The 13,278-nt window shown below is 39.4% G+C and overlaps 1 protein-coding gene across 1 annotated transcript in view; it reads right to left on the bottom strand.

Moving 5' to 3' along the window:
* The window catches only part of kifap3a (kinesin-associated protein 3a), a 70,871-nt gene that overhangs the window by 26,690 nt on the left and 30,903 nt on the right, over nt 1–13,278 (bottom strand). Inside the window, exons 11-14 of the mRNA XM_028587599.1 lie at nt 10,299–10,399; nt 4,462–4,570; nt 3,786–3,898; nt 2,593–2,758 (exon numbers count right to left, since the gene is read on the bottom strand). Coding sequence (XP_028443400.1) covers nt 2,593–2,758; nt 3,786–3,898; nt 4,462–4,570; nt 10,299–10,399 — 489 coding nt within the window. The remainder of the gene's footprint in view (nt 1–2,592; nt 2,759–3,785; nt 3,899–4,461; nt 4,571–10,298; nt 10,400–13,278) is intronic.

Below are 13,278 nucleotides of genomic sequence, written 5' to 3'. Positions count from 1 at the left end.
GCTTCGAATCTACACGGTAGTATTACACATCCATGATCTATGCGAGCACATTCACCACCCATTAATCCATTGGCAACCCCAGTTTAAGAATACTAATATTGCCCGTCCTGCTATTACTATATTATGACCAAAAGGATTGATTTGCACGTTTGATCGCCACACTTCCCACCGTTTACTATACAGTTATAATGATTATATACTGTATACCAAAGAAAATACACACTATATTGATATAAATTTGGATTACATGGAAACTGATTATTTACAGTCTAAAAAATGTCTCTGGATACAGTGCATCGCAGATCACTTAGATCAGGATCTTCAACAGGGCCTCCAAATTATTGTTAATTTTTGTGTTGTATTGTTAAGTTTTTTCAAAACATTAAAAAGTCTTAACATGTGGCCGGGTTAGCTCAGTTGGTACAGCATGTAGAGGTTTATTCCTCGACGCAGAAGGTCCAGGGTTCAAGTCCGACATGTGACTGTTTCCTGCATGTCTCTCCCCTCTTTCATATCTCAGCTGTCCTAGGCAGAAAATGCCCCCCAAAAAATAGTCTTAATATGAATCTAACATATTATTAGCAAATATAACTCCCATCTGATGATCGGCTTACTGAACTATAGGTAAGGTAGTCTCTAAGATAGCCACACACAAATACAGTTCATCCTAAGGTTCACTGTGATTTATAAAATCATGACAATTATTAGGCTATTTGAATAGCTTAGTATTATATGCTAAATAGGTATGTATAAAGGCTTTAGGCCACCCTACACGTTACAGTTGGCCCAGTTTATTATGCAACTTAATTTAAACAATATATGTAGTAGGGGGTCCCTGCTCTCTCTCTCTCAGTTAAGGGGTCCTTGGCTTAAAAAAACGTTGAAGAACCCCTGAAGTAGATCATCTGTAATATATCGTCCTGTATCCAGGCTCTTTGACCAACAGGTGGTGTTGTGAGCAAATGAAGCCTCGAGTAGCTTCGTGAGGCTTCATCTCGCCATTAGAGCTGGGCGATTTGTTTCCCTTAAAAAAGTTTTTTTAATAAAAAACTCAATTTACAATTCGATTTCCCCCCACCCCCTTCCATTTAAAACAAAATAACTGCGAACTGGAAATATATTTTAAAAATATATATATTTATTGTTGTTTATATGTATTGTATTTAATTAAAGTAAATCAACATAAACAAAATTGCAAAGGCAAACCCTTTCTCTAAGTGAAAAGTCACTTTGCAGTGTGCAACAAAGATTGTTAAACATCCAAATTATTTATACTCAGGGTACCCCCAGGATCCTCCAACTTAAATTCAAGGCTTTTTAAGACCTTTTTAATACCATTTCAAATGAAATTCAATGCCAACTTTGTACCCATTCCGACAGAAGTATGAGGGGAAAATGTCAAATCTGTATACATTTTAAACCCTAGAAAATAATTATGTATAAGTAGGCTACTTGAATAAAATACCACTGTATTTAAAGTATCAGTCATTTAATACAATTTATTGGATTATAATATAATCAAATAAGATATATTACACTGCATAATGAGCACTTTTACTTTTGCTACTTTAAGTACAGTATATTTTGATAATACTTTTGTACTATCACCTAAGGACAATGTTGAATGCGGGACTTGTAACTGACAAGTCATTTGTAACTCTACAACATTTGTTTTTCTACTTTTACTGCAATACATGATGTGAGTAAGTCTTCCACCTCTGGAAATCACAAACAACAGTTGTGCATGAATACCTGCAGCTGTGTTTAACACTGAAAACACACCGCTCAGTTCAGCGTTTACTCAGGGCTCTCAAGTTTTAAGGACAGGCAAGAGTGACATCTTTTGTTGAGGAAGTAACCTCCTTAAATGTGCATATGACAATTATTCACCTCAATGATAAATTCATTAATTTTAATGAATTAATACACCCCTGGACTGTAATATTCCAGATGTGTTTTGAGCAAGATTTCTGCTCATGTTCAAAACTTTGTGCACATTCAAAATATATCTGAGATTTGGAGGGGTCATGATATTTTGAAAAAAATAAAGAAGGCTACCTAAAAAAAATAAACTATAAAATAATCTACCTGCACCATAGTCTGCTGTGCATTACGTGATTGCTCTGCTGATTGCTCTCGGTCCGGTGCATCCAGTGACGGGCTCCGGTCAGTTTTTAATTAGCCTACATTAGTAACAGTTAATTTTGTTATGGTATGAACTTAATCCTAGGGAAGGCAACAAAAATATAAGACCTTTATAACGAAATCCAAGACTTTGTATACCAAATTCAAGGCTTTTAAGGCCTTAATTTGAGATGATCAAATTTAAGACTTTTTCAATGCTTTTAAGACCCCGCGGGTACCCTGATACTGTATTTGGATAAAAAAAAAAAAAATAAAAAATAGATTTTTTGAAAATATGAATTGATTTGACCAACCAACTTGATTTTTAAAATCAAATAGATTTTTTTTTCCAGCCCTAATCCCCATCAATAATTTTCCCCATGTGACAAAACACTCTGATGAAGACCACACAGGGAGGAATCAGTCCCACACACACACACACACACACACACACACACACACACACACCTGGTTTGAGTCTGTCCTTCAGGTACGGCACCAGGTTGTACTCCTTGAGAACCAGCGCCCAGTCCAGGTCGGGGATGGTGAGATTGGCCAGCGAGCCCAGACACTCGATCACAAACTCCTCGGCCTCGTCCTCACTGATCTGAGCTGCTAGGTCGCCCACGTGGTCCTGTCAGCACACACAGACACACACACACACAGACACACACACACACACACACACACACACACACACACACACACACAATGCACTTATATGTATTAAAAGTACTCAATGCAGAAAAATTCTACCATTTTAGAAAAGTGTAAAGGATGCAAACAGTTGTGTGTTTAATAGTCTCATCATTTCAGCTGGACTTGTAGGCTGTTATATTGACTGTAAGGGCCTGTGTGTGTGTTTAGTTTACTTTATAATAAAAAATCAGATTTTATAAACTACATGTGTTCTGTGTGCAGGAATCTTAATGTGTAAAGTAACTAGTAACTACAGTAACTAGTAACTACAGCTGGAACAGATGAATGTAGTGGAGTAACTAAAGTAACTAGTAACTAAAGCTGGAACAGATGAATGAAGCGGAGTAACTAAAGTAAATAGTAACTAAAGCTGTAACAGATTAATGTAGCGGAGTAACTAAAGTAACTAGTAACTAAAGCTGGAACAGATGAATGTAGCGGAGTAACTAAAGTAACTAGTAACTAAAGCTGGAACAGATGAATGTAGTGGAGTAACTAAAGTAACTAGTAACTAAAGCTGGAACAGATGAATGTAGCGGAGTAACTAAAGTAACTAGTAACTAAAGCTGGAACAGATGAATGTAGCGGAGTAACTAAAGTAACTAGTAACTAAAGCTGGAACAGATGAATGTAGCGGAGTAACTAAAGTAACTAGTAACTAAAGCTGGAACAGATGAATGTAGCGGAGTAACTAAAGTAACTAGTAACTAAAGCTGTAACAGATGAATGTAGCAGAGTAACTAAAGTAACTAGTAACTAAAGTAACTACTAACTAAAGCTGGAACAGATGAATGTAGTGGAGTTAAAAGTCCAATATTTCTCTCTGAAATGTCGCAGAGTAGAAGTAGAAAGTGCCATGAAAAGAAAAGACTCAGGTGAAGTTCAAGTAGCACAAATGTGTACTTAAGTCCAGTACTTGAGTTAATGTACTTAGTTACATTCTACCGCTGCCAGGTACTGACCAGGAAGAGGCTCTTAGTGGGTCCGTTGTGCTGAGAAAGGTTCCTGATCATCTTCATCACCAGAACGTCCTTCAGCTTCAGCGCACGCTTCATCAGCATCTTTAGCCCGTTTCCTACAGCAGATCAGCAGGGGGGAAAGAGTTTAACAACTCAGACAGTACAGGCCAAAAGTCTGGACACACCTTCTCCTTCAATGGGTTTCTTTATTTTCATGACTATTTCCATTGTAGATTCTCACTGAAGGCATCAAAACTATGAATGAACACATATGGAATTATGTACTTAACAAAAAAGTGTGAAATAACTGAAAACATGTCTTATATTTTAGATTCTTCAAAGTAGCCACCCTTTGCTTTTTTTGATAACTCTGCAAACCCTTGGTGTTCTCTCAATGAGCTTCATGAGGTAGTCACCTGAAATGGTTTTACCTTCACAGGTGTGCTTTGTCAGGGTTAATTAGTGGAAGTTTTTCCCTTATTAATAAAAAAGCAAAGGGTGGCTACTTTGAAGAATCTAAAATATAAGACATGTTTCCATATGTGTTCATTCATAGTTTTGATGCCTTCAGTGAGAATCTACAACGTAAATAGTCATGAAAATAAAAAGGAAACGAGTTGAATGAGAAGGTGTGTCCAAACTTGTACTGTATGTTGGGTCGTTTCTTTGCAGCTCAGACCTTCGCAGATGATCTTTGCATTGCTCCCGTTGGCAGCCAGGTTAATGCAGAGTGAGATGAGCTCCACGTCCATCTTCTCCTCCCCGCAGGCGTACACCATCTTCATCAGCTGCCGATCAAAGGGTGCAAACGTCAGTTAACCGCTGCGTCCGTCCATCACTCAGATTCGCGATGAGCTAACTGATAATGCTCGTGTGTAGTTTTGTGTTCGTCGTGTTAGAATAACAACGTAGACGAGCGAAAGACTAACCTGAGCGAATCACAAAAACTTGATTAAACTTGGGTGATAATTATTACAATGCTTTATATGGTCATAATTATTACAGTGCTTTATATGGTCATAATTATTACAGTGCTTTATATGGTCATAATTATTACAGTGCTTTATATGGTCATAATTATTACAGTGCTTTTTATGGTCAAACACGTCTGCTCTTCTGGCTAAAACGTTGCCGAAGGGAGTTCCCAAAGACGGGCAACATGTCTTCATTCTGTTTGTTTGTGTTTCTGGTTGTATTTTGTCATTAAAGTGCTCATATTATGCTCAATTTCAGGTTCATAAATTGTATTTCAAGGTTGTACCAGAATAAGTTTACATGGTTTAATTTTCAAAAACCACCATATTTTTGTCGTACTGCACATTGCTGCAGCCCCTCTTTTCACCCTGTGTGTTGAGCTCTCTGTTTTAGCTACAGAGTGACACATCCTACTTATTACTGTACTATCTTTGTTGGGATTCGCACATGCTCAGTAGCTAGGTAAGGACTACATGAGCTAGCTAGCTGTTTCTCCAACTTCGGCCTGTACAAGGCAGGATTAGCCGGGAGACTTCTTCTAAACGAGGGCACACTTCACACTTAGCGTGGAATACCTGCAGAACAGGGACACGTAAGTAGTTCTTTTGGAGATTATTAGTGTGTGTTGTAGCAGTGTTTTGCCATTGAGAACGAGGGGGCTAACCACTAGCATAGTTTAGCCCCCTCGTTTCAGCTAGTGACGTAGAAAGCCGTGCCGATTTTGACCAGCTCACCCGGAGACCGAAGGCAGGAATCCTTCAGAAACCGTATCTCACTCAGAGAACCATAGATGGTTTTTACTTCCAAGTTTGTATGTGTGTGGAAGCACCAGAGACACAAAATAACACCCCAAATCCCAGAAAAAAAAAAGGTTTTTTTTCCTAATATGGGCACTTTAAAACAAAAACAAAAAACTCCAAACTGAAAAAGGGCGAGGAAAAGAAATCAGAAAATGATTTTAAAGAATACGTGTGTGAGTTAGAAAGAGAAAGAGAGTGTTAGAGATAAAGAGAAGGCAAGCGTCATTCCTAGCCTCCCAAAACACCCACCACCTCCTCCCTCCCTCCCTCCCTCCCTCCCTCCGTCTCTCCTGCACTGATTTAACATTAAACAGGAAAAGCTTTGAGCTGGGGGGGTGTGTGGCGGGGAGCAGAGGTGCACTGCTTCCCTGTGAGGAGTCAGGAATCAGAGAGAGAGAGAGAGAGAGAGAAACGCTGTGCCTGGGTTAGGTATCACATACCAGGGGCCCCGGACCCCAAATCAGCCCCGTCTAGACTCTCTGGCACCTGCCTCTGCTTATTTACCACAGACAGCCACCGGAGGCCCAGCCGGGGCCCAACGCCACCGCTGCAGCTACCTCCCCCCCCCCCCACACACACCTTCACCTCTGTTCCTCTCCTCCTGCACTCCTGACATCTCCACATCCAGCACCAAACGCTGACCCCATTAAAAGCTGGAGAAAGGGAGAGGGGCTGGTCAGTGGGAAAGCGATAAAAGAGAGAGAGAAGGGGGGTCTTTAAAAGCACAAAATAGATGAGAGAGGATAAAAAAAGAAGGTAAGAGACGGGGTGAAGCAGTTTGTTAAGGATGTATTTTTACAAACAGGGCAGATGGACGTACATGTTGGCCTGTAACAAATATTAAATAATTGTCTAATTATTGTCATTTATTTTACATAATCGCAGTTTCTTAATAATTGCTGACATTAGCTAAAGGTCTTAAGGCGTATAACTTGCTATTGATTTGGTTTAGAGATGCCAGATTGTAATTATTTAAGTGATTATTGGTCAGACTTTATATTTTATTATTATTTCAATTGTAGGTTGTTTTCACTTGACCCGATACACCGGGTCCGAAATGAACACTCGCCAAGCGCCAAACGCAGCATGTTCTTTTCCGTTTGGCGAGTAAATGTCGAGAGGGTTATTAGCCACATGGCGGGTATGGTTCTGATTTTTAATTTGTAATTTTGGTGAAGCTGCAGCTACTTTGAAACCATGAAAACATACGATAAACCAGCAGGACTTTCAATACCAAACAGAAAGTTTTTGTGATGTATGTTACACAAAAAATATGAATTATTTTGCTAGTAAAAAATACGCTTGGCCGGTGGATTTCTTCATGGACCATTCAATTTGGCGGTGAGTCAAAAAGTTAATTTCGGAGACCGCCTATACACGTTCATAGATACAAAAAAGACATCATTTTATGATAATAAAGAGGCATTGTTTACTTCATAGGCTGTGTATTTGTGTTATTACATTATCTGGGTCACATGACAGTGATATATAACAAAAAGACGTATCCTGGGATTCAGTCAAAACTTGGATTGGTAATATATGTAATAATAAAAAGTAATATGAATAAATATGTTTTAATTTGACTGAAAAAGAGAAAATGATGTTGTTAATCGCAATTATTTCTGAGACAATTAATTGTGCAGAAACATTTGGAGTAGTTCCAGCTCTAGGGACACATGTTGATATGTGGGACAAAGAGGTTCTAGTTGGGACTATGGCTTCAGGGCGTGGATGGATTACTGAACGGGAACACCCGGCACAGGCCCCGGGGCCCCCACAGGGTCAGGGGGCCCCGACTCACTAAATGTTCATGAAACACAGAATGAACGCTAAACGACTGACACAAACACAAAAGCATTACCTAACGTACACGTAGCGACTACAAACCACAGCTGTAAAGATTCATCGATTAGTCAGTCAACTATTACGTTTATTACCAACTATTTTCATAAACAATCGATTGGGTTTGTCATTTTTTTATGGAAAAAAACGTCAGTGATGTCAGCTAGTCAAATGTGAATATTTTCTAGTTTCTTCTCTCCTCTGAATATCTTTGAGTTGTGGACAAAAACAAGACTTTTGAGGACTTTTTGGGAAACACTGATCCACATTTTCTGACATTTTAGAGACCAAACGACTCATCGATTAATCGAGGAAATAATCAACAGATCAATCAACAATATAAAAGTACAAATGACCCTTAAAAAAAAGAAGCAAACCAATACAAAGGGACGCAAAATGACATAAAGTAGACTCTTACAGGGTTTATTCGTATTTTAACCAATACCTTTTCATGACTTTTTGGCAAATTTCCATGACTATGTGTTCCTGAAAATGTCAGGAACATTATACAATAAGAATAAAAATCTGTGTTAAAGTTGACCCTCAGAGGTTTAACTATAAACTATTTATGTGGTTCATAGTGGGATTCGTAAATTAAACATATTATTATGCTGTGTGTGGCTTTTCCAAAACTTTCTGGGTCTTTGTATTTTTCCAAAACCTTTCCAGGCCTGGAATTTGCATTTTTCAAATTCCATAACTTTTCCAGGTTTTTTCAAAACTCTTACATGTTGGCAATAATCGAGGAAATAATGTCTCATAATCTGTCCATGTTTCAGAGAGATTAAGGGGGGGGGAATAATGTCCCTACATAAAATGAAAATGAACCACTGAATCGGAGACTGGGTCCACACTAAGCTGGCTAAATGGAATGACGGTTTATTAAGAGTAAGAATGATGCTCCTCGTGTCGTTTTCGTAAAGATATCTCGTCCACATTCAAACACCTCGTCGATGTGAGTCGAGTGCCGATGTGAGTTGCTCAGATTTAAACTGTTTACAGCATATTGCTATTGCATTCAAGTGACAGCCTTTGTTGAGTTTGACTGCTAACTTGTAGCCAGCAGTGAACAAACTTCGTTATGTAGGGCCATTTTTATTGTACTAACATTACACAAGTCTCTCGTTAGCATCTCGTAGGCTACTTGTCGCAAAGTGACGCATGCGCGACTCACATCTGCACTCGACTCACATCGGGTAGTGACACACCTAAACAACAGGAAAACAGTTCAATCTTTTCTGTTTATCACAGAGACAAGCATCTGGAGAGCAGCGGACAGACAGTCCATACTTAAACACAGTTTTCTTCTTCAGATTCACATTGTGTCGGTTGTCTGTTGTCATAAACACATAAAAATCATGGTTTGTCCACGGTGTGATAGCTAGAAGACAACCAAATGAACAGTAGCTCCTAGAGCTGGGCAATATATCGATATTATATCGATATCGTGATATGAGACTAGATATCGTCTTAGATTTTGGATATCGTAATATCGTAGTATGGCATAAGTGTCTTTTCCTGGTTTTAAAGTCTGCATTACAGTAAAGTGATGTCATTTTCTGAACTTAACAGACTGTTATTCACCTTTACCCACTTATCCACATTACTGTTGATTATTCATCAAAAATCTCATTATATCTCATATAATCTCATATTTTGTGAAAGCACCAATTGTCAACACTACAGTATCGTTGCGGTATCGATATCGAGGTAATTGGTCAAAAATATCGTGATATTTGATTTTTCTCCATATCGCCCAGCCCTAGTAGCTCCTGTTGTGCTGCACTTAGTCATCAATCAAATCACAGCTTTATGAGAAGATCAACATTAATACAGGTCGATGTGTGATCAGCTAGATTGTCATTTAAAATGAGTGATGACAGGCAGGATTGTGTAAATACCAACCTATTAAGAAAAAGAATAGGAAGTTGTTGTTTTTTTTACATTTGAGATCTGTCGAGGTTTTAGAGGTTATGTAAACGGCTGTATTGGCATTTAACGAGTGATGAAAGGCAGTGCTTTTCCTAGAATTTTATAAATACCAATCTATGAGGATTAAGAAGAAACAGGTATTTCACATTTTAGATTTTCATATCTGTCCATTTCCGGAGAGAAAAAAGGTCAAAACGGAGAGAAAAAAGGTGCAACTCTGAGCAAAAGATGGATGGATGCAACTTCACATTTAGCTCAGTGTGGACTTACTAAGATGGATGGACAGCGTTAAGAGAAATGGGAGGTAGAGGAGGGTGGTGGGGGGGTGATCGGGCCTCAGGGCGGGGTCGGAGGTCACTTCCTGGTCATGCTGCTAGCCCGCATCCTCTCTACCACCCTCTGAACAGACAGCCGGCCCTCCCCCACATCTGGCCGACATTTACACCCAATCTCAACAAACAAACACAACGCACATTTAGCTAATCGCCGATGATGAGAGGAGCGACTTGACCGGGTCAACTCAATCAGGAGGGAGAGTAACTCAACAGAACTGTTGTGATCGAAAGTTGAAAGAAGCCAGCCTGGGGGTCTTTTTTTTAGGATTACAAATCTTATTTCAGTTTGGGCAAACAATTCTGTTTCTGTGCTGATGTTTTCTAGTTTAGTAATTAAAGAGACGAACACGTGGAGAAGACACAGAAAATTATGAAATGGTGCGAGGATGTTTTCACGAAAGAGAAGGAGAGAAGAGGAAAAAAACAACAACAAGAGTTGTCAACACAGCAAGAGGGAAGACTGAGCAGCAGTCCTCTGGTGTTTTGTTTTTTTTGGCGGGGGTTCCAGATGTGGCGCGTGTCCCTCCCCCCTCTCGCTCTGGTTTCTCATGCATTAATTCCCCGGTGCCGTTAGCTGCCGATGCTAATGTGTCTGTCTTGGTCTGCTGGCGGCATACATTAGCCAGTCTTACCTGCGGTATGCAGTCTGTGTCGGCAAACATGGACTTGAATCTGTCGTCCACGCTGATGTGGTACAGAATGCACATGCTGAGCTGTCTCTGGGCCTCGTCAGCTGCAACGTAAACACACGGGGAAGGAGGGAAGTCAATGGATGAATGACTAGTTGTGCCGGAACGCTCCGCAGGATGCCAATGACCACATCTAGGGAGAGCCGTGTGTTTTTGAAAAATATTAATGAGCTGAATGGGCTTTTTTAAAACAGCGATTCCTGTTGGAAGTCAGACGGCATTCGGTGCGGGCGACTGCAGTTTTTTCAGTTTGTCGTGTCTCACGGGTAGCAAAAACATATAAAAAAAAAAAAAAAAGGTTAAATGTGGATCTGCAGAAGGCTACTGGCTGAGAAAAGGCATGTGTTTTAATGCTGTTCAAAAGAACAGTTATCCACAAGTACAAAACTCTATTTTATTACTCACTTTACTTGTGCAAGTTGGTGTGAGTGACATATCTGGATTTCTGCCTCCACCCCAAAACGATGGAAGTGAACGGAGTTAAGTTTTTTTGCTACTCAACAGCATGAGGAACAGGATGGATTTGGAAATATTCTGTATTTTTATCTTCCTTCATGAACACAACATTTTTTTTGACTCAATGCTGGTACATCGTCCTGCTGCCACAAATACTCACTAGAGCAGCGGTTCCCAAAGTGGAAAAAGAGGAATCATTTATTTTCACTATAACTCCATCCATAAGTAACACAGTGACACAAAGTGTGACTATTTTGGTCATGGGTTTTCTGCGATTTAATATCTAAAAGCAAAAATCAGTGGTTTTAATTTGTGTCAGTTTTGGGAACCACTGCACAAGATCATCAAATGGGGATTAATCCGCTGCTGAAAATAGGCCCCAACAAATGCACTATTTCCTTCTGTTGCTATCATTAAAACTACAGTGACCAGCTGTATTAGGACATTACTGGGTACTGATCGTTAGCATCTCGTAGGCTACTTGTCGCAAAGTGACGCATGCGCGACTCACATCTGCACTCGACTCACATCGGGTAGTGACACACCTAAACAACAGGAAAACAGTTCAATCTTTTCTGTTTATCACAGAGACAAGCATCTGGAGAGCAGCGGACAGACAGTCCATACTTAAACACAGTTTTCTTCTTCAGATTCACATTGTGTCGGTTGTCTGTTGTCATAAACACATACAAATCATGGTTTGTCCACGGTGTGATAGCCAGAAGACAACCAAATGAACAGTAGCTCCTAGAGCTGGGCAATATATCGATATTATATCGATATCGTGATATGAGACTAGATATCGTCTTAGATTTTGGATATCGTAATATCGTAGTATGGCATAAGTGTCTTTTCCTGGTTTTAAAGTCTGCATTACAGTAAAGTGATGTCATTTTCTGAACTTAAAGGACTGTTATTCACCTTTACCCACTTAGTCATTATATCAACATTACTGGTGATTATTTATCAAAAATCTCATTATATCTCATATAATCTCATATTTTGTTAAAACACCAATTGTCAACACTACAGTATCGTTGCGGTATCGATATCGAGGTAATTGGTCAAAAATATCATGATATTTGATTTTTCTCCATATCGCCCAGCCCTAGTAGCTCCTGTTGTGCTGCACTTAGTCATCAATCAAATCACAGCTTTATGAGAAGATCAACATTAATACAGGTCGATGTGTGATCAGCTAGATTGTCATTTAAAATGAGTGATGACAGGCAGGATTGTGTAAATACCAACCTATTAAGAAAAAGAATAGGAAGTTGTTGTTTTACATTTGAGAGATGTATGTTAGTGCTGTGGAATTAATCGAATTTTGATTGTGATTTCGGCTCCTAACGATCACAAAAACAACGTAATCAAGAAAAATCGATTATTTTGCACATTACATTTATCAAGACAGCTCTTATTTTGCTCTGTGTTCTGAATAGGAAAGACAAGTATGATGGGAAACTTCACAGTTCAAGGTGTTTTCACTGTTTTTTTTAACTTCAATAAATGCAACATCTTTCCAAAAGTCAACGAGTAATCATGGTAAATAATCGAGATTAGGATTTTTTTTTTTTTTTTTCATTAATCGAGCAGCCCTAATGTACGTCTTCAGTGGGAACCAATGGGCCCGCAGCTGAGAGACACAGACGGGAAGTCAGACAGTGTTGAGAGGACTAAAAACACATTGTTGGTTTGGATCGGCACGTGGTGATTTGTTTATAACAAAATAACAAAAAGCCTTCTCTTCTCCGTCGAGAAACTGCGAGCCAGTTATGAGTTAGGACACTCCACAGACTTCAGTGGGAACACTTTACACAGGGACCTTTTTCTTCGGGAGAAAGCAGTTCCAAAGAAAACTGTGGACAGTGAGCTCTGTGGTTTATCCAGAGGAACCGGGACACTGTTTGTGGAAAGACACCGTCATGTTGAATTCTTTCTTTTTTTTTAAAGCTGCATTAATAATTCCTTTGCTACTTGGGAGGCAGCGGACCAAACTGAAAACCTCACAAAGCAACGCCTTATATATAACATACAGTCAATGGATCTGCTGTAAACATTAGGATATTGGTTAATTCAGTTTTAAAAGATGTTATAATAATGTCAGACTATTCACTAACTATTTACCTCACTACTGGAATACAGTGCAGCAAAAGATCTAAAACTGGTACCTTAAAACCTGGGCACATACATCCCAAACTATCTGCATGGATAGAATTGTAATTTGGGCTGAACTGACACTCTAATATTTGTCCAATAAAATGACTACACTCCCGGTCACTACAGGTCTGTGAGCGTCTGATGCTTGGGCAGCAGCGCGGAGCAGATAAGACAGAATGGATTGGGTGTTAGACTGTAGGTGAGCCCGGGACTGTTATGATGTTGACCTCTGACCAGAGCTGGGGCGAGGGGGGGGAGAATTAATAGAGTTCAGACCAGAGTTTGACCCGGGAACTTTTCATTAAGA

This window comes from Perca flavescens, chromosome 9 (assembly GCF_004354835.1).
Source record: "Perca flavescens isolate YP-PL-M2 chromosome 9, PFLA_1.0, whole genome shotgun sequence".
Classification (NCBI taxonomy): Eukaryota; Metazoa; Chordata; class Actinopteri; order Perciformes; family Percidae; genus Perca; species Perca flavescens.
Note: the sequence above shows the minus strand (reverse complement) of the source record. Positions and strands in the feature narration are given on the sequence as shown.